This window comes from Pararge aegeria, chromosome 5, assembly GCF_905163445.1.
Source record: "Pararge aegeria chromosome 5, ilParAegt1.1, whole genome shotgun sequence".
Classification (NCBI taxonomy): Eukaryota; Metazoa; Arthropoda; class Insecta; order Lepidoptera; family Nymphalidae; genus Pararge; species Pararge aegeria.
The window spans coordinates 7895500-7922178 of NC_053184.1; the positions used below are offsets into that span (position 1 = coordinate 7895500).

Here is a 26679-nt window from a genome sequence, read left to right on the forward strand (position 1 = left end):
CAACGTCTTTCTTTCTGACCTAAATTCTACTTCAATTGGGTACTTGATAGCTTTGGCCTTTGATTAAACGTCCTTACTATAATTGTAAATGAAGTGTGTTTGTCGTACGCATGTTACTTCTGATGTCCTTCTTTCAGCAACAAAGTAACCGATATTTGACGTGAATCGTTTTTATGGGTTCTAGAGTGACGTGCTACCCACTAAGTACGAGTATACCGAAACATTAACGATTCCTACGAAATGTATCACAGACCTACTACCTATACCTAAAATATCTGAATACGGATTCTGAGATCACATAAATCCCTGAATTAACGAATCGCTGGATATTGGTAAATGGTATTTTTTTAACTCCAGTAGAAGTTAGTCATTGCCTGCAATCTTACTGTAAACTGGTATGAATAAGTCTAAGATGGTTGATGGGCGATGGTTAGCCTGATAGGAGATCCTCAGAATTTATCATGAAACCTTCTAATTAAGTAAAAGATGTAACGCAACCAACTTCGCACAAATAAGTAGATTAGGTACTAGGAATACAGCACACGTGAATAGGAACGCAAGCGAACGCACTGGCAGAGCTAGTGGTCATATAAGGTCTCAAGTTTGACCGTAGACTTTTTTCAAGAGTACACTTGTTCACGTGCAATACATTCCGCCACGGTTGAGATATTATCAATTAAGCTTCTGATTGATCCAATTGCGCAGTACGTATCATATTGAACGACATCTAACATGAAAGAAAACTATAGACGAACTAGAGTTTAATCTAAAAAGTATCGCATAATTTCGCATTCCTTTGTACGCATTCTATTAAAGATGCGAGGCAGGCATATTAGAGTGCCTGGTGGGAGGCTTTGCCCGTGGCTAGTTACCACCCTACCGTCAAAAATCTGCCGCTGAGCGATTTAGTGTTCCGGTGCGATGTCGCGTAGAAATCAATTGGGTGTGACTACCATACTCACAGGTTAGCCCGCTACAGTCTTGGCCTGCATCATCACTTACCACCAGGTGAGATTGCAATCAAGAGCCAACTTGTAGTGGAATAAAAAAAGAAAAAAAATAGTGCCCAGTTATCATGTTAGCATGCAAATATGTTCTTGCTTTTTGAACTGCATAATTTTAAATTGTTGATATTGTCCGTCCAAGAGCTTTCTCTCGGACCTCGGTCCTTTAGTATTCTTTTCTCCTTGAATAAGCTTGCCCCGTCAATGAAGAAGCTGCTTGTAATATTAAAATAACAGCTTTAAACGAAACGGCTGGACTAATACTGTCAATGGTGGCAAGTGTAGGCAGGTGTACCTACCTAGTATCGCACGGGGCGTTATATTGGCTACATTTTATTTTGGAAAACTTCTACGAAAAGCGTAACCGTAAGAGACAAAAAGCCATAGCTTATCTATTTTTTTATAGAAACTCTAACGATACGCATAAGCGCACTGATTTTTTTGTGTGATGTAATCAGTTATAAAATATATTCTACACAATCGCAATCACAAAATATACATCAATGTACCTAAATATAAAAGTTGTTTTTTTATTAAATCACTCAGGTGTACTATTTTATAACCAGCGTTTGTAGAAAATAAACCTAATGTAGAAAATCATTGAAAATTGCGAGAATAGTAAAATAGTGACTCATCAAGTGGCAGGCTATGTAGTGTCCCCAATTGTCGCAAACCCATTACGTGCTTAGGTACCAAATACCATTTAGAACCTTTTTAAATAAGTGTACAACTGACCTTAATTATATATAACAAATTAGGTAGGTAGGTACTAATACTTAGTTGGGGAAAAGATTAAATATAGATGTTGCCTGACGAAATAAATCTATATTCACATTGTATCTATACTAATATGATAGATGCGAAAGTTTGGATGTATGTTCGTTACTAAATCACGACTTAACGGATCTGGATGATATTTATCATGCTTATAGTTTGTAGTCTAGAATAGCACACTTACCTATGCTCATTTTCGTTAAACCTAGGCATCACCTAAATCTAGAAATGTCTTAAGGATTTAGGCTAAAAAAACGTTTCATCAACTCTTAGGTGATAACTAAGTATTGTTGATCTCCTTAGATTACGTGTTACTTATTCCGGCGTTTCGGAATTATACGCGTATGTACTAAGTAATTTATTATCACTCGCTTATTGGGTGAAGGAACACATCGGGAAGAGAAATCGTTGTATGAGAGTTCTCCGTAATGTTTAAATTTATAAAATTGATAATTCCTCCAAGTGTAGGTAAATACACTAATAAAAATTATAAAAGTTATAAAAAAACAATGTGTCATCTCTTGTTTCAAACATTGTAATATGGACCTTCGAAAATGTAGATCGAAACTGCAAGGTTTCCTACTAGATGACGCTAGTCCCTATAAGACTAATGTGAAAGGCATATACTAATTTCGGCATCGACGGTAGGAGAGCCGTAGTTTAATTGGAGAAAGAGCTCAGGCCGCGATTGCCAGAGAGTCGCCTTTCAAATCCTGTTGGTTCCGAAAATTTTTATATGCATTTTAAGTTTATAAAATTGTTATGTCCTCCAAGTGTAGGTAAATCACTAATAAAAATTATAAAAGTTTCAAAGTGCTGTGTAATGGATCGGTAATGAGTTCATAATGATGATGAATGATGATTCTATCTCGAGCGAGATGAAGCTCGAACCGACATCATTTTTTTTTAAATTGAGAAACTTTCGTCCAAATTACTAAGACTCACAATCATAAACAATCAATACAATAAAAATGTATTTATAAAAAAGGAACGCGTGTCGCCACACAGCTGCTCTCTGAGTCCTTGACACAGTTTACAAAGTAACAGTTCACTGAAAATTTCACAGACGATCACGTGTGAGTGTCTATTCGTATATCACAATTCCCGTGACTTCAGCCAGCTTTTAAAAATAATGCTTTGTTACTTGGTAGGTGCGATAATCTATACTTATAGTAAAACTTTAACGGGTCCAGCTCTGTACTACATTGAAGATATTTTGATACTGAAGTCAAAACGGTATTTTTTTCCGTTTTTGTCCGTCTGTTTGTCAATCTGTCTGTCTGTCTAGCTTGTTTTTCTGTCTGAATCTCGGCCGCGCATCACGCTGAAACCACTAAATGAATTTAAATGAAACAATATTATTTAAGTTCATGCTACGAGGTAGGACATAGGATACTTTCTATCCCTTAATTCAGCACAGTCAGCACTGATTTAAATAATTATTTTTGTGCGTTTATAGTATCAGTATAGTTTTATCTAAATTTCGCGTGGTTTTGCTGAATATGATTATAAGTGAAACCATCGCTTAACACTTTACAGGGCATACAAAGAGCACGTCTTGTAACGTCACGCCCTTCAGACCGGAAAACAGCAGTGCAACAATGCTGCTTAGCGGCAGAAATAACTATGGCAATAGTACTACTAACTAACTAACTGAACTATTTATAGGCAAGTGTACAAAGTGTCATTTTTATGCCATTAAAAATAATAATTACGTAGGTAAATCTGGCGCGGCCTCAGAGGATAAGACATTGTAATATTATCGTTATCAATGGCATTAAAACTTCTATAACTAATGGTTTTATTAAACGTGATAAGACGTTCATCTTGAGCCTTCAGCGTAAGTGGCAAAGATTGTTGGACACTTATTTACTTACATGCCTGCTTTGAAGAAAGGTGTATGATACCGAACAATCTTAAAGCATATTTCACAAGCTATTATTTATTTGGCTTAGAAAGGAATGTTGTTTAGAAACAAAAATATAATCTATTATAACAAAGGCATACACTTCTTTATTTATCACATTGTTTGTGCCAATTTATTTTATGTTATAACAATCGTTAAAACCGGCCAAAACGCAAACCTGAGAAGGCCTGAGAAGTGTAACGGCTATACGCTAATGATAATGGGGATAATCTTCACCTTCGACAGCGTGTACATCGGACCGATTGCCATCCACTGCTGTTCCACAGAGTTTCAAAATCCACGGGCCTGGGCTAGGTACTGGTTTTTATCGGTTTGATGTCATATGTCAACCTCGTTGACAGTTGTCAACCGTTGCGGGGTCGCCATTCCAGCACCTTGTAACCCCAACGATCAAAGTTTGGTAGTACAATATAATATTCAAGTGAAGATGCTTTCGAACTAGGTACGAGATAATGTGCTCATTCGATCCAGGAGATGACTAAACAGCCACACTATTACAATCTTAAGGTATACATCTAAGTCATAGGATAATAGGGAAGTATCATATTTTTTGCACAATACTTAGGACGATCGCATCGGAGTGTGATAAATACAAACTAAAATAGTTTTTCTTGAATTACCTAATAAACCTTATGGGTATAATTAGGTAAAATAATTGTATAGGGTCATTTCGCCTGTTTGCGTCCACTTAGTGGAGTTGTTAGGTTTGAACGTGAAAAAAAAAATGTCCGTGCGGTAGTTTTTAATCAAATATGGTTGTAATGTAGTCCCTATATAGTCTTGTCAAGTTTAATGCACAGTTTTGGACAACGCATCTGATGTTTTATTCTACACAGGTACAAATAGCTGAAACAGGCGATTTTCCCATTTTGCGTCCACAAAATCCAGATTGCGTCCACCTGTTTAGAAATAATTAGGAAGGGAAATAGGAAATAAAAAGGGAAGCTTGTGATTTTAATCAAAACATTTATTTAATACCTAATTGCTGATATCATAAAAGTTAACATAAATTGCACTTCAGGATATTTTTTTTTCTCCTCCAACTAACTCCATTAATAGATTCACTATTATTTCGAATATCATGTCGATGGCTTTATGCGGTTCTATTTTACCATTTCGGTACAAAGCCTTTAAAATTGGCCAAGTGCGAATCGGACTCGCGCGTTCCGTGTTTTATTTTAGCAATAGAAATACATCATCCATGAAAATTTCAACTGTCTTACTATCACGATCAATGAGCTACAGCCTGGTGACAGACGAACAGCGAAGTCTTAGTACTGGGTTCCTGTTTTTACCCTTTGGGTAAGGAACCCTAAAAATGGAACAAAATTCAAATATTGGCATATACATAAAATAATTTTCGTATAATAATTGTATATTTTTAGGTTAGGTAGGTTATAAAGAGTATATTTAAATAAAATTATATAAATTTTACTCTATTATTTTCGTGTGATAAAAAGATGGACGCAAAATGTTATAGGGTTTCTTATGTAGGAAAACTGTGCGTCCAAGTCTGATTTTTGACATTCATTATCTTTTTTTATATTTCTAATAATATGGACGCAAATCGGCCATCATATTATGCATGTTAATGTTGTTAAAATTGATAGGAAGTTTATATTGTTTTTCCCATGTTATCGTATTTAATTAAACATCTTACTCTTATCTTAATCTTACTGAGAAATAGTTAGAGTAATCTGCGTCCACAGCGGACGCAAAGTGGTTTTTTTATAAATTTTATGTACCAGTTCGCGTCCACCTTATATAAAACTGTCAGTAGAAAAATATAAGCACAAACATCGTTATTCCTATAGTGTGGTTTTACAATTAAGGTCTAGGGATAACAAAGTATTCTAAATTTCACATAAACACCTTAAATACTTACCGTGAAAAGTACAGCAGCTCACTATTTTTTTTACAACAGATTCGCGCGTCAGCACTTGTTGGTTGCACACGCAAGATTAGTTTATTTTTCATTAAATTTGGGTTGCACGCACAGATCTTTTGTTTGTGTGTGAGTACCTGTCATAGGTCCGAACATCAATAGAAGCGCTCTTGTTTAGATTGGTGTGTCGGTATTGTTATTTTTCACTGTTGTTAAACAGTGTACCGTCGTTTGGACGCGAATTGGGCGTCGGACGCGAAAAGGCGAAAAGACCCTAAGTTCTAACGTATTCCATACTTGGAACAAAGTCAAGAAAATAATGCGAAAATCTTTCGTTAGTTTCCAAGTATCCGCACATTGCAAACGTCCTAGGTTTTTGACAGACTCTTTTTGTCTTTATCCTTTTTTTTATTACGGGCTGGAAATCTTCTGGGATTCTTACCCACTCAAACCCCCTTGGTCGCCACCCTTGACACGTGATGGTAGCTCCAGGATAATTATATCCTAAAAGGCAATGCAAAATCTGTGAGTTAATTTATATAAACTATACAGATAAGACGCCAAACCTTTACAGCACTTGTGTCATGTGTCTCAATATTTATAAACGGTATTGCTAACTAGAGATTCGAGCTCTGCTGAGCAGTAGTCAATAGTCATTGCGTGCGTGCGCACACTCGGAAACATGCACCGGTGAAGACCGAAAGTAAATATATCGTAACTAATGTAAATAAACAAACGTGAATTCTCCTGTGACAATTTTTCATTTACATTCAACATGAATAACAGTTACAATATGAAGGAATTCAGCTCCACGTAAGTATTTATCTACTGGGGATTTTGTTAAAAATGTTACGCGCTAGTATTTTCTGTCATACTTTTTATGAGACTTATTTCATACTACGCACTTTAGAAAGTCAGATGCTGAATGAATATTAACGATATTTTAATGATACAATTTCTTAACAGAAATAAACACTAACAATATAGCATTTTGTCTCGGTCTGTCATATTTCAAAGTTTTCCAGAATACGCTCAACTAGGTTGCAAAGGAAAAGCAGGTTTGTTAAACCAGAATACCAGTTGTTTGCATCATGATTTCTATTTTCATTTTTAATAACCATTATTCTGAAGTTTAGATCGTGGATGTCAGATAGAGATATGCTTCATAATAACGCTCAAATTTTTGTTGTTAAAAATATAATATATGATAACAATGCTGTATAATATTAACATTCATGCTGCATTGAGAGGCTAAAGACCTGCAATGCTACTCAAGTATTATTTGGTGGATTACAGAAACCCCATATTAACAGACAAATAAGGAAATCTCGTTTAAGATTTTAGTCATTTAAGTTTCTTCACGTCATGAGATCATCGTTTAACGTTTGCCGATTCAAGTCTGCGGACCTGCGGTATATCAAAAACCAGTTTACAAGAGGTGCAATTTGTAACTCGTTTCTCAGAATCGGCTCCAACGAATTTCATGAAATTTAGTATACAGCTGGTTTCGGGGGCGATAAATCTATCTAGCTAGGATTCATTTATATTGGAATCTCGGAATCATTTATATTGGACATACGACTATTTTTTTTAAGTCGACTCTTTCGCGGACGAAGTCGCGCGGGTCCGCTAGTAACAATAAAAAAATACAGGATTCGTCTCTCTAAATCGAGTAACATTTGGGCCATTTTGCTTTGATGTTACAGTGATTCGATACTCGAAAAAAAACTTCTACGATTGCAAGCTCGCAAATCTTATGCCCACTGCCCACTGTTTTTAGTTTGACCCAGTTTATATATTAGTAGGGCATTGTATTATACCTATTCTATTCCGATTCGCATTATTTGGCGGTTGTTTTTCTTAATAACTTCTATGTGGTATCTTTTACAGGCTACGTACATTAGGTAGTTTTGATATCCCAATCTAAGAGAAAGCTACAAAATAGAACACTGAAATTTTATTTTAGATCACGTCCCGTCGGAGTGCATTTGCGTTTTGTAGCGTTGCATTTGCGTTTTTAAAAATAAACTAGCAACGAAATATACGGAGATTAGTGCCAAATTCCTATTGCATTGATAAACCGCAATCAACTCGTGCAATAAATAATACTTTGTAACAATCTATAAAAAAAATACTGAGACAGTATTAAAAATAAACATACTTATTTTTATATGTAGACAGCTGTATTCATATCAAAAATAATAATCATATGCAATTACTTTCGAAGCACTGAGAAGGCTGAGAACATGCAAAGGTATAAGAATCCCAAACATGTGGAGTTATCACTGACTGAACCTCTATGTGCAAGGAAGATATCACATATTTTATATGCATCTTTTTTTTTTTTACCAGCCTTTGCTCTCAACTTCGTATATTATCGTTTTTTAAAAGAATACCGCGGCTACCGTTTATTTAGCTTAACAAAAAATACCTCTCCTAAGTACCAATACAACGTGTAACAGAATTACGAAACAATATTGAACGATGCATAAGTAAATTTCTTAAGGAGTCCACTATACTGAAGACCATATTGAAGATAAAAGACCGATACGGGCATATGCCATATAGCACCTACGCTAAACGATGTGTACTTACCTAATAAAGTGACCGGAGTCACATGATTTTAATTTTGCATGTGATGTTAGGGCTGTATCTGATTTCTTCCAGTAAAAACTATGGCAGTGATTTACACTAAACTGTTAGATTTTCGGTTTCACAGATACGTCTAAGAGACAGTACATGTACCTCTAAATTCTGTGAAGTTCGGTTTTTATTTACAAGTTGTATATATCTAGGAAGGAAGCTTTAACTATGCAACATTTCGCTAAGTTTGATTTAGCTGCAAAACCGTGCATATTATTTAGTTAACCAAGATTTTTTTTAATTCCGAAATATCGTAGAGATTTTTGGATTGGATTTCTAGTGGAATGCTGTGGCCGTGGCTAGACATTACCGTCAAAGAGGAGCCGATACGATAACGCAAGCCAAAGATTTAATATTAACTACCTCATCCCTTAAGATTGCAGTCAAGAGCTATAAATCAAAAAAAGAGCTCGGCGGCTTTATGTGCTGGAGTAACGGCAATCCTAACTACGTACTGATACTGAGATTCTTTGGGCGGACAACCCAATACCTTATCATTTTGATCCAACCCGGAAGTAAAATACAAGACGTAGGAATCATAAATCGAAAATGCTAACCATTAAACAAAAGAGACAGTTAAACTTATAGGTACCCAAACATAAAAAACTGTTAAATACATATACCTAAGTCACAGAATTAAGAACATATAGAATCCTCATTCAGCAATTATTGTAATCTGTATGCAGTGCATTGTGTCCAAAAACAGTGAAAACGCCCAACTTACGTCTCACTTTACGACTGCGGAATGTTGGTAGCTCACAAACTTTTCCCGTTTTATTGTAAACGTTTAGAACAATAGATGTAAACTACATACTTCCAACTGCTAAATGGTATGAAGTGACTAACTAACTGAATTTCGAAAAACAACTCTAAAGTGGAGTGGTTTTTGATGCTTCAATATTAGTCGTGTACACAGTTGTATGTTCCTAATTATTTGACCTCAGTTGACAACAGGTAAAACGTGTAACCGTGTTTCCAATTTATTACCTAACGCAAGCCATGCAGTAATTATTTCTTTGATCTTAATCTTATATCGTAAAGTGAATAGATATCTATGATACTGCGCATTTGCATAAAGTAACGTAAAACCGCGTACCTACTTTAAAATATACTAGTTTGGTTTTCATCTTTTTAACCCTTTACCCGTGTTTTATTCTGTTTATTCGCTATAAACTGTAGCTGCATCGTTGGTCTATTAGTTCAAATACTCAACTCCGGAGCATCGCGTTATTAAAAAACATTAATTACAATCCTGCAACCATGTCCGGAGAGAACGATAGACACTCGCCAGTCCCAGTGAAAAGATATCACAAAAACAATATATTTCATCAATATTTCAAAAAAATCTAAACAATGTTGGTAGATAAAGGAAGATAGAACTCACGCCAATACGCTAAGCAATTATTAAATAGATTTATACTTATGTGGCAATTACGATAAAACGCATATTTCCCTAACAGGTACCTACCTATGTACATATCTCTTACAAGCAATAATATAATATCTTGTATAGATTTTTATTTTATAGCATAGGCTTTATTTGAATAGGCTATATTTTATATAGCATATAGGAGTATAGGCTTTATTTCATAGTATAGAGCTTTTGTAATAAAAATTGTTGCTGCCTGCGCCAGAAGTTGGAATATGGCTTTGCCTCGGAGGGCACGTTTAGCCGTTAGAACAGCGTTCCCACCCAGGAGGCGCGTATCCTCTAGGACAGGAAGCCTATGTTGATAATGATTTGCAAGTTCTCGACTCGACTACATCCTTATTGATGGTACCTAGCTAAGTGTGGATGCAGTCCAAACTCAAACGACCAAAATAAATCGTAGCAAGTTTATGTTGGTATGAATATATATGAAGAATCCTACTCATTTTTGGCATTTTATACATTGACTAGGATTTATATAAAATTATATATATATATACCATACTGTAAATATTATAGATACGCATGTATTTAACTACCTAACTGTACTGTATCTAAATTCAGATTGTGTTTGTTCATTGAATGATTGTTGGTGTTTATTGATATACTTATTGTTTGTTGGACTTAAAATAAGCAATGTCCAATCATCACAATATCTAGACAAAGTGAAGACAATGCGAGGTATGTGCTATGAAAACAATGATTTCTTTTGTTATCAATCTAACAACAGCAACTGAACACTAGGCTAGGCTATAAAATAAACAATTATGTAAAACTGAATAGTTGCGGTTATCTCAGAAAGAGGCCATTATTCGGACTCTTGAATCATCTCAATGTGAGGTATACATTTAACAAAGTAAAATTGTAAATAATTAAGTAAGTATTTCAGCTACCTACATACAGGATTAGAATTATAAATCAGCAAAATATCAGTTGTTTACTTTTTTATAAATCTTTCCATTCTTTAATAAAGCAAACATTAGTAAAAAGCAAGAAGAAAGTAAGTTGCCGCGCATCGCTTACAGATGTTAAATATCGAAACTATATAAGATAAGCAATACAGTATTCAAAAGTATCACAGTACTACAGTATTAAAATCTTTGTTTAAAAATAAATGTTAAAATGTTTCATTTTCATTTCAAACCAAAGTTCAAAATTAAAACATTCTTAAAAATTGTTTATTTTATAAATCAGTTATAATATAACAATTATAGAACATGTGGCGACACGCCAACAGCCTAGCCGTTCTGTCCCAAATCCCATTAGATCCTACTTTCCTATTGTGTATACTAATATTATAAACTTGATAGTTTGTGAGGATGTATAAATGTTTGTCACTCTTTCACGCAAAAACTACTGAATGGATTTATATAAAACTTTATAGTAATATAGCTTACACATCAGAATAACTTAGATTATCTTAATGTACAAAGATAATAATAGAAACATATTTTTTCACAGAGCAGTCATCACAGAAAATGGAGTTTTCCCTTCTACAATTTCAATCAACACAATTAACACAAAATGTAAAGAAAATGAAGTTGAAAATGCCTACGAACCTTTTCATAATAGAAAAATGGAACATCCTAATTCGTAAGTTTTAGATACATACATTTTGCTAGATAAGGAAACAATAATCAAATCAACTAAAATGGAGCAGAATAAACGCTAGGTTCTTAAATGTAAAAAAATACAGGAACCATAAAATAATACAAACAAACAAGACATCAAGAAATAAGAACAGCAAATTGTAGGCATGCAAATTGCAGTTGCAAATTATTGCTGCAAACAATCTCTTTGTTGATGTTTGGAAAGAAGCTTTTAATTACATTTTTTATACACTTTCAGGGACATCAGATCTTTTGCCAATCTTTTAAAATCCTCATTGGGTTCAGGAATACTCGCAATGCCTGCTGCATTCAAAAACGCTGGGACAATTGTTGGTATATTCGGCACAATATTCCTAGGATACATATGTACGCACTGTGTTTATTTATTGGTAATTATATTAATTTTTACAATTAGCAATCCACAAAATATACCTTGACATTTCTTTTATATTTAAGTTGGTTGACAAAGTGAACCTCTCTTATGTAATAGGGATAAAAAGTTTTGGCGTTCTGAGGTTTTCCCACTAACATAATATTCTACAAATAGAAGTTGGTCTTATCATTCAAAATTTATCGATCTTTCAATCATCAAATCGATTGCTCTGAAAATCCATTTTACTCCTGATAAGATTAATTGGAATGTTTAATAAGTATTAACAATTTGCAGGTTAAAACTTCACAAGATGTATGCAGAGTTACAAAAGTTCCATCTCTTGGATATGCGGAAACTGTTGAAGCAGTATTTGCAACGGGTCCTCAGCCGTTACGGAAAATGTCAAAAGTTATGAGGTAAAAACTAAGTTTTTCGTATAAAATGAATCGAATACCCAAGATTCTCAAATCGAATATTGATGGGACAGACATTTTTTGTTAGCACGCAATATCTATCTGATATCGAAGTCAATGCCATATTCATTAAAAGATTGATTGTAAAGACCCACCATCGCCATAGATTCTAAAGAATAGATATAATATTATCTACTCAGAAAAATCTTATAATTTTTAGACCTAGAGACAATGCACCTCAGTATTAATTTTATTCTTTCCTTTCTTCATCTGTTAGTTTTTTTTATTGATACATGCCCCATGTAAATAGCAGTTCGTACACTATATTATGTTGTACTAACGCTATTGACTTTTCCTTGTAGCGAAATATATTGGAAATTATAATGATTCGGTAAAGTAAGACTGAAGTACGACTTTTTGGATTTAAATTTGGCGTTTACGTTTCCTCTGTGGCTCGGAGAGCCCGTTTACCCGTCAATCCCGGTAATTATCCATCTCCTTACACCTGATATATTCGTGAACTAAGAGTTGCGTGATAATTATCGTTAAGTGCTGGAATGGTGACCTTGCATCGCGAAACTCTGCGGGAAACTTGGTAGACAAGAAACCTCATGTGAGTCGCACGGAGCAACTGGACGCACGTTGCACAAGACCGTTGAATTTTTGAGACCTTGCAGGATCTCGAGGGAGAAGAAGAGGAAGGAAAGACCTTTTTTCAACAATGGAAGTCCATCGGTTGATATAAAGATGAGGATGGTCAGAGTTTCAATGCATTATACATGTACGCTGATTTGTGATAAATCAAACAATCTTTTCAAAATCAAATCAACGACCTACCACTACCAGTGATCGGAACGTCAAGCTTTCTTATACATTTTTCATCACTTAATACCGCAATTGTCTATTAAATTGATGAGCTTATGACACATGAATGAATCTACACAATCATGTTTCAGGATATTTATAGATTGGGCGATGGCCATCACAATTCTTGGCGCTTGTGCTGTCTATGTCATCCTGCTCGTGGAATCCGTTCAGCAGGTATTTTGGACAGATTTCAACACTATATCACATCACTATTAATTTTCCAAGTGATTTCCATTTCAATTTGAAATAACTAAAATTGCATTTTTCAGATCGTCGATTATTTTTATAAGAACAACAGTCTTACTACCACATTGTACTGCTTAATGTTCCTGGTGCCAATTTTAATATTCACGCAAATCAAGAATCTCAAATATATAGCTCCCTTTTCTGGGTTTGCCAATGTGTTATTGGTTTTAACTTTTATGATCTGCCTGTACTACATTGGCGCCGAATTCCCTAGTTTCGACTCAAGACCAATGTCTGTTCCCGTTGGACGTTTACCACTATTTATCGGGTTAGTGCATTTTGTTGTTATTTAATTCGTATATTTAAAGGATGTTTTCATTATAATTACATTTAAAATATTAATAGACATTTAATTCAAAATTTCCTACCAAGAGAAGTACCTATACCTTACGGCCATGAGCCCCTTAGATATTACGACCATATTCCATAACGATCTTTGTGAGAGCCACCAGCAATGTTTTTTAACTATATTATATTTTACTTTTTTATGATAAAGTAACACTGAATTTGTTTTTTTTTTAGTACAGTTATATTCGCAATGGAAGGCATTGGAGTAGTGCTGCCAGTAGAGAACACTATGGCTAAACCTCAACATTTCCTGGGCTGTCCAGGAGTATTAAATATCACAATGACGATTGTAGTCCTACTTTACATGATCATGGGGATTTTGGGATACCTACGGTATGGAGAGGCTGCAGAAGGAAGTATTACGCTGAATCTGCCTACCGAAGAAATGTAAGTATAACAAACATTATAATCAGATTTTGTTAATTATAAAGCAAATTAAAAAATAATTATCATTTAAAACAAGATATTTTACGTAGCTTACGTACCTACTATTAAACTGTTTAAATAAAGTTCAGTTATATCGCATAAAAATATATGGTTTGTACGTTATTTTGATTTCAATAAAAAAAAATATTTTCTTTTAAGGGACTTGAAAGTCATGGGTGTTCTGTTATCAAATTGATCATTTTAATATATAAGAAGAAAAAAACATAACTAATGCTCAAAAATAGCCTAACGACAACATAGCATAAAAAGCGTTCCCCGCATGCGTTTAGTTGGCTATTCACAATGATAACGGATTAACTGCTGGCCAACCATGTGTTGCATGACAGTCACTAGCACCAATCATGTATTTTGTGATTCAATTTAAAACGTGTGCAGACTCCTCTATGTTTTTTTCGTTCGCTCATTATAAAAGATATTTTTTGTTTAATTATTTTTATAATTCTTTCCAGACCAGCATTAATGGCAAAAGTATTCATCATCTTAGCAATCTTCTTCACTTACATTCTACAGTTCTACGTGCCAATGGAAATCGTGTGGCGTAATACAAAACATTTCGTAGGCCAAAAATACCATAATATTGCTCAGGGCGTTATGAGAGCGTTCTTCGCTATTTTAACTGGTAGGTAGCACGTGTTTTAGTAAAATAATGGTACCTTGTAAAATGACTATTGTGACTAAAAAAATGCTACCGAGTAAGTAATAAAAAATCAAATGGCAGCGAACTTTTGTTTCGCCTGACAAACGATCCAATTAAAGGGTCCTTCTCTAATATAGGAAAAACAATCGATCATCGTCATTATCACTTCAATCGATTGACGTCCACAGCTGGATTTAAGTCCTTTGTAGGGAGGTCCAAAATGCACGGTCCTAGGCCGTTTATTTTTGCGGCACCCAGCGACTCATTGGATTTCGTCTTTCCATCTCGTTGGGGGCCAACCAACGCTAAGTTTACTGGTGCGGGGTAAACGTTTAATGCCACTTCAGTTAAAAGAATTAATATAACATAAATAATTCATGAAGTAACGCAAATGTCCACCAAAGGAAAAGTAATGGACTTTGCTAACCTAGCCTTAGTACTTATTAGCAAAATGGAAGTTATCGTAGTATATTTTCATTGATAATGTTACAATATAACTAAACTGTAAAGTTTATGCCCGCGTGTAATGGTGCCAAGAATGCTGGCTGCATGTCCGCGCTGAACAGCTAAGCAGATTATTTGTGCAATAAATGGGCCAGACCTCCTGTCACCAGATGAGGCTATCAACCGCGATGTAACTATTTTGCAATTAGAATCAATGGCCGCAGGGTATCCACGGCAGATGGAACAAATATGGCTCCCGGTTTGATGCTGTCTCCCCAATATGAGATGAGGCCAATACGTCAACCTCATAATGCGTCCTACTAAAGCGCCCGTCCCCGTTCCGTGTGGTAGTCAATTTGGCCACAATTATTTTAAAGCTACTGCTATTGCTAGATAAAATCTGTAACACAAAATTTGAGACTCCAAAACGATACGGGATAATGTTACGATACGTGAAAGCGACTCCACGTTTGTGAACAAATCTTATACCAAGGGTAGTCATCTTACAGGCATGAAGATAATAATGAGTTAAGGCGGACACAAGTGGCCAAAAATCGCAATAATGATTTTAATAATAATAATAATTCCTGTATTTGTAAGTTTTTGTAAGAGATTGCAGGGGTACAGAGCAAGATCTTATTGAAATGTAATTAATACCAAGTTACAATGAACCATGAATAGCATGCAAATGTTTAAAAAAAAAGAAGTTATTTTTTTACATTTACCAATTCGCTACAAAAACAACTGGGATTTTTTTTTATAATTGAAGGACCAAGCAGATGGCAAGTCCATCCAACCAACGCCTACAAAAAAGCAAAACTTCGCAGGGCATGCTAAGAACACCTTTAATTACACCGGCAACCACGCACTTTACCGGAACCGGACCGGAATACTGCTGCAGAAATATGCATATTTCTGCGGTAGTACTTCCCTGGAAGAACTCTGTTACAAAAGCACTATTACTAATAATGATTGTGATGTGGATTCATTTAAAACAATGCGGTGTCACACGGCAGTTGTCAAAGATAGGGTTTCATATAAAGATTTTGTATTTTCAGTGATTGCGGCCGCCTCGTTACCACGGTTAGAACAAGTGATTGGGCTCGAAGGTGCATTCTTTTATTCATTTCTGGGCCTTATTGCTCCTTCGCTAATGGAGCTCATCTTCTGCTGGGAGCGGGGACTTGGAAAGTTTAACTACATCCTAGTCAAGGATGCTTCTCTCATCGTCTTCGGTATCTTCGTTTTAGTAACTGGAGTTATGCAGAGTATTAGAGAAATTATTAGGACTACTTAACGTGTGATTTCAGGTGATAATAGTTTTAATAAGTGTAATGTTTGATGAGTTTGTAAATAATTGTGACAGATGTAGGAATCAAGTATTATTTTTACATTTTTTAATTATTTAACTTAAAATGGTCTACTTACATTGCAGTGAGATGGTATTACATACAGGATGTGAGAATGCAGTCTTTACAGATGTCCCGATAGAATGTCTGTCGCAAGTCAGTTTTTATACCTAGATGTTACACCATCTCAATGCTTAAAGTGATTAATAGTACCTTAAAAATCTACAGTAATACATTATAATAAGATATTTGTTAATCTGTTTTATAATTCTAATAAAATGGTATAATATCTTGTGATATCTATTTATTTATAAAAGTTAAGTATCTAATTCTTTACCCGCGGACGTTCCAGAATATTTTTTTCTGCTACACGTACTACTGTTAACACAATTTTTTCACCACATCCTCGATGAAAAGGTTGGAATGAAAAGGCACAAGAAAGCGAGGATAGCGGAAATCCTTTCAGCCTCACCATACAAGACTGATGTATAAGAAATTTGGCATGAGCAGGTTTAGATAGTACGGTTAGACGACAGCGTCCTTCTCTGTGAACTATGCCAATGAAAGGTATCACTCCGTGCTTTGATTTCCTTTCCCATTATACCCCGGGAGTTGGGGCAGAATGCGAATTTCCCGTTTATTTCATATAATAATAGAACTGTCCTATCCCTAGATCCCATAATATTTTTTTGATTAAAAACGCTGACGCAAAATATGCGCTACGGCGTGTACTATTTCGGTTGAAAATCGAAACCAAGATGGAAATAGTCCGCAACATGTCCCCATAGTAATTAGCTAAGGACAAATTAGCTAAGGACAATATTTAAATGAGCTGATTTGTATGAAACGTAACGTAATTACGGAATATGGCTTACTAAAATACTGAGTGAATGAACGTAGGTACTGTGGCGAACAACTCAAAAACAAATCTTGTAAAAGCCTTAATTAATTTATTTATTTTCGTGGGGAAATCCTCCTGATTACCCCGCGGGGAGGCGCAGAGATTATGTCAGACTCTTGCTGAATAAAACCCCACGGTGTTCCAACTCTCCGCTTAGGGATGGAACAACAGGAGCGCATTCACACAACCGCGACTCCGCCAGCGGAGTCCGCCGAAGCAGACCCATCCAGACTTACGACGTACCCAGTTTCGCCAGTAAGAAGTGTGCTGGAACAGTAGCCCGCCAGCCATCTCAAGAACCGTACTGTGGGTGACGGACAACCCCGTTCCCATCACCCACAAGTCCCTCGAAGGCACCAGGAGCATAACAGGTGGAAAAGAAACACCCTCCAGCCCCCGGCCTTCAATCACCAACGGCGAACGCAGCGAACGTCCGCCGTCAACCTGACCCTACAGCCCTATTCCTGGATGGGACACAAACCCTCCAATTGATGGGGACAACCGACCAAGTCCTCCCACCACCACACTCCAGCAGCGAAAGATTCGCCGCCCGCGCCCTTTCGCCAGTCACATACCTGGTCGGACCTTCCACCGCTTTGGGTCAGTTACCACCTGGGTCTATCCACTGCGCCCTCCGCGTGAGATAGCAGGGACACCTCATTGGGTTATTAGCCATATATATCATAAGAGAAATTGTCCAGTATTTTAATTTAACCGCTTTAATTTTAAATTTCCTTAGTATGTTTTTAATTATTACCAGTTAAAATTAATTATTTCCCATTTTAGCAGACCATTCCATATTTATTTTTACTGAACAATTATTGTCTTTATCTAATATTTCGATATTTTAACTAAACGCTTCACTATTTTATTCACGAGTATAGTTTCACATTTTTCTGGAAGATTTCCAACAAGAATTCCAACAAAAAAAAACACGTAGCAACACATGATAATAAAAATATTTAATATATCTAACGACGCGACGGTTGTGGATTGCCCGGAAAAAAAGTTTAGCAAATACTTTTTAAATTGTTGGTATTATAATACCTAAACATTCGATTATTGCATTTAATTTCGTTATCCTTTGTAAAATACTAGAAACTAACAGTAATTTTGTAATGTTTCACTAACGCTATAGTGAAATACTATTAAAATTGAGGAGGCTATACTGTTGATTGAAATTGAGTCTAAGAAGATAACTTAGTTTTATTTTAGTCCTGATTCTATTCTGTTCATTATTCTGAGGTTAAACTACAGACCTCAGTGCTTAACTGTTTGTCTGTGGTACCTATCAACTTTTTTTTTTTCTATGTATGTTTCTGTCGGTTTCTGTAGTAGGTAGTTAGGTACGCTTTCGACGTCTTTCAAAAGCAAATGTACACTTTCAGATACAAGACCTATGTGTTTCTACACTTGATGAGCAATACATGCTTTATATCAGCAAACTACCTATTAGCCAACAGGCATACAGTATTCTAGTAGCATATTGTGTATTCAAGGCTTCATTATAGCCTTATAAAGCATGTCGTTATAGCTTTTGTTAGTATCTAGAGCCGTGACAGATAATTAAAAAAACGAATAAAAGACGCGCCAGTTTTAAATATCCAAACAAAATTGTAAATGGATGAATAATATTGTAAATGGATATTTTCCAAAAGTAAATTTATAGCTAAAGAATATTTAGAATTATTTTTATTTTTTCATTACAAATTTCTAGAAATTAATATAGTTTAGAAATTAGAATACCAAAGAAATACATCGGATCTGCGTCATTCTGACTTCCAAGAAGTGCGAACAAAATTCTAAATTCTAATCTAGGTCAGACAGCGAAGCAAGCATGGTTTTGCAGTCGTCCAGTGATCTATTCTTGGATTGTATTTTCATGTTAAATGGTTTTGGACAAGTTACATTTACCGGTGCGGTAACAGCAAGATTTTTTAGCACGTCCAATTCACTCGACTCACTACTCACATTGCGTGACACATCTTACAATGCACGAAACCTTGATTTAACAACAATACAATACTTACAGAACGAATAAAAACTGAAAAGTTGAAAACCCACATGGTTATAAAAAGTGATTAGTTATTGAAATTACTTCTGTGATTGTGGTATCCTATCAAGTGATTTTATTTATATAGATAAATATGAATGCGAGCCCTAATTATGTGAGTGTTTAATTATTGTAGATAACATTTGATTATATTACATAAAATAAAATTGTTTGGATTGATTGTCGTATGTAATCTCTACGTGTGCCGTGACTGTTGTTTTCTTATCGCTTTACTGGATAAAAAGAAAAACTGCAAGTATTTTTAGTCCAGTAGTATCTCTTAGATCCGTAGGATAGCTAGTTTTTAACAATAATAATGAGTTTGGTTAGTACATAATTTATTCTGATTTCCTCATTGTATGGTCAAGTGGTTATTTAGTTATTGATGCTATCATTCATTTCTAGCATCGCGAAGCTAGCTTGACGTGGGTTGTATCGTTCACGACAACATTCGATTATTCGATAGTTAATTATGTACATCACAAAGTTAAACTAAGTTCATTGTCATGCTCGCGCTTAATTACGGATTCTAAACTATTACGCGAAGTTCATCTGACGTGCTTACCAAACTTGGTATTTTGATAACATGGGTAACACACTGTTATCGGATTTCCTTAATACAATTCCAGTGCGTAAAACAGAGCCTTTATAAATAAAAGTTATAAGTAACAAAGTTTGATAAAATCTCATATCTTATATCCAAGAAACCGTGTCAAAGTTAAACATTGGTTTTAAATAAATATTTTATAATTTTAAGAGAATTCTATCATTCTTATTTTGAGATGTATTAAGATTGTGTGCAAATGGGCTTTACTTTAGTGTTTGCGTTTGATTCAGTTTTAGATAATAACTAGAAATTATTTGTCACAGGTACTACCTATTGTGTTTGGAGTTGGGGCTGTGGTAATCTTAACATCGGTTTTGGCACACCTTGTATGGGGTAAAAAGACAAAAACCCTCAGGAAAAGTAAGCCACTAATAACATTAGTGGATTCAAATGTAAAGTATCCTTTACCGTTAACTGAACGTGAGGAAATCAGCCATGATACAAGAAGATTCCGATTGGGCCTACCCACTCCAGAACATGTTTTGGGTAAGTTTGTGATTGTCAGATGCATCAATTTCAAAATGATAATTATATCTTAATCTTATGTTCTTTTCTCAGTTATAAGCTTGTATTAGTTATTTATTGAATTTCCGAATTATCTATACTAATATTATTAAGTTGACCATTTTGTTTTTATGTTGTAACACAGTCTCAAAGATCAACCGTCTTATTTATATTTCTGTTTATTAGAAATGTTTGCAATGTATCTTGCTTATACCTATAAGTTAATATGGCTGATAGCTAAGTGAAGGATACAAATGAATCTAAACGCCTAATATATTTTTTAGGGAAAACTACTTAAAATCTATCAAAAAATTGCTAGTACATTTTGTTTTGTGTACAATTTATATGTAATATAGCAAACAATATAACATCACAAATAAAGTTAATGTTTGTATTGATATTGTGCTTATAATATGCTTACCTTTTGTTTTTCAAATAATCATATTGCAAATAATACTTGTAAGTGCATTTCGATAAGGTGGATCCTCGTTTGAAGTGGTGTTATCAGTAGCTTTATTATTTCAGGACTACCCATAGGACAACATATACATCTATCAGTCAAAATAGATGATGACCTTATTATCAGAGCTTACACTCCAGTATCCAGTGATGAGGAAAAAGGTTATGTTGACTTGGTTGTAAAGGTAAACAAAAAGAGATTTAATAATCACTTTTTATAAAAACTGAACTGAAAAACTTTAGAGGTTTACCAACTAATTAATAACAAAGAATAACCAGTCTGGTTAAATAATAGCCAGAACCTGGTTATGCACAGAGATTATGAGTTTATTTCTTTCATAGACTAGTAATATCATTATAAAATTAATTACAATTTACCTAATAAAGTTTTCTTTTGATGGAACCAGTACAAAAGAAAAACATTACTATCTTTGTAGCAATTTTTCTTGCTCCTATTTCAATATCGTTATAATATTATTAACTACATATTTAGTTTCGTTCTTGATTATTGTCTTATGTTATTCATTTTAATATACTAGCTGTGTTAGCAGCCATACATATAAAGTTAAAGTTAACTACACTCACACACACATAATTTCGAAAGGGGGTATTTGGACTTGGATCACTATTATTTCTCATTTAAAGAAAGGATAATAATTTCAAGTACATAATTCACATACATTTTAGTTTCATACAAAAGTAACCTGAGAAAATAACTAATTACAATGACTTGACATCACAATAATTGTGTAATGGTTGTGGGGATCACAATTAGAGTCTGTTTTGTTAGGCTACACCCATATTTCATCTGCTGCAATTCATGCTCTACATAAAGGCCTGTCAATTTAACCTATAATGGAAGTAAAGATGTCTGTTTGGCCTGTGCCCTGTTATTAGTACCATCTTCCTGAGTGAAACTATCTAGGCGGCATAGTGTTAGTTGATAGTTCGTATTTGGGAATACTTAGCTACTTCCCTTAGTCACCTGTATTTGCCCATAATTGTTAATTCGTGCAACCATATTTGCTTGTTTAGGCCCTGTCATCTTAGACTGAAATGAATGAAATTAGGCAGCTGCCTTGTTACCTGGGACGGGGGCGTGTCCATTGTTTCACTTTAAGGTGATGTTATCGGGGCCAGATAATGTTTTTAGGGCTTTGTGACAGTCATATAAGAGCTGAGAGCATGCTTTCCTACCAGCAACTGCTTGTACAACACCTTCGTTATGTTCTCACCTCTCAGATCTAATGTTATTTGAATGTTTGTTTAACTATGATGTTGGTTTTTTGGCCTTTTATTTGGATTATATCATATCAATATCACTCTAAGCAACTTACTTCTATACTTTTGCAAACTTTTATGTCTAAAGACTTTTGCCCTTATAGGTTTATTTCAAAAATGTCCATCCCAAATTCCCTGAGGGAGGTAAAATGTCACAATACTTGGAAAACATGAAGCTAGGTGACACTATTGATGTACGCGGGCCGTCTGGTAGACTGCAGTATGTGAACAATGGTGCATTCCTGATAAAGAAGCTAAGGAAAGATCCACCAGTCAAAATCACCACCAAAAAGTTGAATATGATTGCAGGTCAGTGTAAAAATATTTATTTAAAACTATTATTTTAAAATCAAAGAGAGGAAATTTTGAGCAAAGATTATTTTATTTAAATATTAATTATTCCTTTTGTTGAATTCCCTGAAGCTGTGGTGATCTTTTTGGTCTTATAAATGAGAGGTAGAGGATCAAACCTGGGCCGTTTTGGAACATATGGTCAGTGAATTTTCTCCGGGAGGTTGTGGCTAGTTACCACACACGTACCGTTCACGAAGTCGCGTAGAAAACGATTAGGGTTAGGGTTTAATTTAACCGCCAAAGGTTACCCTGCTGGTAATTGTAGTAGAATGAAATAAAATAGTGAAATAAAATAAAATAGTTAAATATCGACATTTAATGACCTTTACACATCTCTGTCAATTTTTATCAACCTTTTAGAATTTTGAATAATAAGTTTTAGCTCACAATGTATTCCTAATTTTGCCGTCTTACCACTTAGGTACGAGTATAAAAGCCATACAATAGAGGAAAACTAGCTTTGCGGTTTTTTTTTTTTACACGATCTTATCTATTGGGCTAAAATATTTTAGAATTCTATATACCTAATAAATGTTATCTATGTGCTTAGTGTCTCGAAGTTTCAATGATATTTTTATCAGTAGGTTATTATGATAATAATTGTCACGTAAAGATAATTTGGTCTCATTGATTATTATCAATATTTTGTCTAGTTTTGAATTTAATTTTAGTACCACCATATAATCGCAATGAATATATTTCTATTCAGCTATACGAGATAACCGATTTACTATATCTTTTCTCTGTCCAGTTATATATTACCTAACTGTCATCTGATTTGACCTCTAAATCTTGTAGGACGAATTAAATGATAGTGATAAAGAGTCAAGTTGTTTATTTATGTTACGCCGCTGAGTGCTACTAAATGAGGTTTGAAGAACCTAAAGTATTAAAAAATGTATGTCGGTAGTTCTTAACAGCGAAAAAAGATATCTTATTGATGAGATTCTTGACCATATTTCTTAAAATACGTTTTACATTTCAGATGTTTTTTTTAAGTGCGTTTCCTTACTCATTAATTAAAGTATTGCGATAAAATATAAATAACTATATGGATATGTAGTTATTATAATTAGATAACATAATATCTTGGTAAAAAAAAAAATAATTACTAATTAAAGTACTGGTTCTTCCTTCAAGTGTACGTTAAAACACATAAAGATATACAATTTAACTTATACTGAAAGCAACATAAATATTGAAAAAAAAAAAAAAAAAATTGCAAAATCCAATTTGGTCATATCACGCTCTATAGTGACGGTGAGTAGCCACTGGACTAACGATGTACTAGTGTCTACTGGTTATTTTTTTTCCTGGGTCGGAACCGAAATGGTTAAAAATTAGGTTTTGCTATCATGATTTTTGTTTTGTTCCCATATGCCGTGTAGAACTTTATGTTATCACGAAAATGTGATAACAGTATTAGAGTAGCGCGGATCGAATGCTCTAAATCCCTCTGTGTAAATGAAAACCGAAATATTACTTCACAGGTTTTAGAGTTAATTAAACCATTAGTTTTTACTAAAATAAATCAGATACTGCCAACATCACATGCAAAAGTAAAGTCAAGGGACGTAGCGTAGGTACTATGCACGTGTCGGTCTTTTATCTTCAATAGGGTTGTCATAAGTAATCAATTAGAATGTTTAATTAGTTTGTTTTGAAATATGATTATGTGATATATCTGTTTCAGGCGGCACTGGTATCACACCAATGCTACAACTTGTAAGGCATATATGCACAGATCCATCGGACAAAACTGAGTTGAGTTTGTTGTTCGCAAATCAAACTGAACAAGATATCCTTGTGAGACCCGAGCTTGAGAAATATCAAAGGGAGCATCCCGAACAGTTTAAACTGTGGTACACTATTGATAGAGCAACTGAAGGTAAGTCGCTTATCATTATTTTTTGCCTCTGTGTAGGGTGCAGTTTTTTTTTTTTAAGCCAATGCTTTCCGATTTTCATCTGACAATCCTGATGGTAAATCGGAAAGCATTGCCAATGAACAGAGCAACACTTCGAACGGCAAGGGACACATCTTAAAGTGCCGCTCTGTGCAGTGGCGTGCACTGGGTTTCTTACCAAGGTATGCATACAACAGGAGAATTGCATAAAACGACATAAATTCTGCTCATATACGAGTTATGTATCAATTTTAGGGTAGGAAGTGCATGCCACTGGCTCTGTGTCCTGTGCCTGTAACTATATCGCCGACCACGCCTCTCAGGCCGTCAGAAATAGGCACGGCGGTATTTACGCTAACGTGCTATCACAAAAACCTGCCACTAGTTGTCGTGTCGTGTTTTGTGTTTGTATTCTCATATTTTAAATTTCTTGTTTAAAATTTAAAAAAAAATTTTTTTTTTTGCTTTTGTTAAATGTCAGTTTACGAGTTTTTTAAACATTACATCGTAACTTTCGATGGTTATAGTCATTGTCTAAAAGTTGGTGAAACGTTTTTTATCAGGCATCCGATTTAGTGAAAACCAGTCGTCTAAATTATAACGTATTTTCAACTAAATGTTACTGTATCATTGAATGTATTATTTTCAGGTTGGCCATACAGCACAGGTTTTATCAACGATGAGATGATCAAGAACCATTTATTTCCTCCCGGCGATGACGTTATTGTACTCATGTGTGGACCTCCCCCAATGATAAACTTCGCGTGTAACCCTGCCTTAGATAAATTAGGTTATGCAGAGAATCTACGTTTCGCATACTAGTTTACACGTGAAATCTATAGAATTATTAAACTCTGGCATTTTACAAACTCGATCGAATTTTGTTCATTCATTACGTACATTCCGTCGTAGGTATACCGAATTCACACTGTTTGCGCACAGAATTTTGCGCAACGTTGTCTTACGTTACACTAGTGACTAATACATGTGGCCCGGCCCCACTTCCCCATTTGGAGCCTTATATATGCATTTTTTGGTCTCGCAATCGACCTGTAGTCAGTGACTTGTCTATAGACAGGATTGGTCACTTAGACAACCTGAGTCACATCTCAGAGACTAACGCAACATGTCTACTAGTATGTAGTATTTTTAAGATACAGCCAACGACACTTCGATTATGTGCGTTCAGCATTTTACATTGATACTAGTTTTTTATATGACCAAAGCTTACAAAGGGAGCGTTCATACGAGTAAAATACGTGAGATGTTGAAGGGGGCCCTCCCCCCTTTGGTTGAGTCAAATCTCATCTAATCTTACGTTGGAGAGAGGGGGGGGTCTCGGCCAATATCACGCTTTTTTTTTTCGACACGACAGGGGGGGGAGGGACAGAAAATTCAAAAAAACACGTTACGTAATTTAAAAAGGTTGTCTCAGTGGCGTGAAAACAGGGTTCTTGACCAAGGTCATCAAGGTCCGTCGCCTTTATAAGTTATTCAATTTTTTTAGGGTAGGCAGTGCTTCTGTGCATGTATGAAGTGCACGCCACTGGGTTGTTCATAATTTTTGTTATTTGTATAATAATTCTATTGTTAACGCTTCTTAGATATAGGTATGTTGAATCTTTGAACTGGTTGTAGTGGTAAATGTTTTATAAGGCAATAAACTATTATATTATTATATAGGTATTATATTTTTGTGTTCCTATGTTATTTCACAATACAAACTAATACGAAACCCTTAAAATAAACTCCTCAATCACACAAAGTAATCTTTTTACATACTCGTAGTACAATACAAAATCGCTCCAGCTGTTTGTAGGGCTAGTACTTTTAAACTACGCAGCGGATTTTAATCTAGTTTTCAGCAATAGGTAGACTGATTCAATAAGAATGTTTATAGATAGGTAGGAAGGTATATTATAATGGAAAAAAGCAATGAAATTCAAATATTTGTAATGTGATGTCGTAAAAAACATATTTTTATGCATTATTATTGCAAACGCTGGCTAAACCTTTTCATCATCATTCTCATCGTATCAACCCATTACCGGCCCACTACAGAGCACGGGTTTTCTCCCACAATGAGAAGGGGTTAAGGACGAAGTCCAGTGCGGATTGTTGGACTTCACACACCTTTGAGAACATTATGGAGAACTCAAGTTTTCAGGTTTCCTCACGATTCCTTCACCGTTGAAGCAAGTGATATTTTAATTGTAAA

At 34.9% G+C, this 26679-nt stretch overlaps 1 protein-coding gene across 4 annotated transcripts; it reads left to right on the top strand.

Annotated features, from left to right (window-relative positions):
- Positions 1 to 6204: 6204 nt before the first annotated feature.
- LOC120624151 (NADH-cytochrome b5 reductase 3) lies at positions 6205 to 26143 on the top strand. 4 transcript variants are annotated; one of them, XM_039890522.1, is made up of 14 exons: positions 6205 to 6403; positions 11124 to 11255; positions 11511 to 11661; positions 11940 to 12061; positions 13015 to 13099; positions 13195 to 13439; positions 13694 to 13906; positions 14416 to 14585; positions 16106 to 16290; positions 20221 to 20443; positions 20987 to 21105; positions 22306 to 22510; positions 24249 to 24443; positions 25111 to 26143. In XM_039890522.1, the coding sequence occupies exons 1-14, from the start codon at positions 6366 to 6368 to the stop codon at positions 25281 to 25283; spliced, it is 2256 nt and encodes a 751-aa protein (XP_039746456.1). In that variant the 5' UTR covers positions 6205 to 6365; the 3' UTR covers positions 25284 to 26143. The 4 variants fall into 4 exon arrangements, with proteins under 4 accessions (XP_039746456.1, XP_039746454.1, XP_039746455.1 ...); XM_039890520.1 differs by lacking the exons at positions 6205 to 6403; positions 11124 to 11255; positions 11511 to 11661; ... (4 more) ...; positions 14416 to 14585; positions 16106 to 16290 and adding an exon at positions 19009 to 19465 and having other exon boundaries at positions 25111 to 26139; XM_039890521.1 differs by lacking the exons at positions 6205 to 6403; positions 11124 to 11255; positions 11511 to 11661; ... (4 more) ...; positions 14416 to 14585; positions 16106 to 16290 and adding an exon at positions 19528 to 19675 and having other exon boundaries at positions 25111 to 26139.
- The last annotated feature ends 536 nt before the right edge of the window (positions 26144 to 26679 follow it).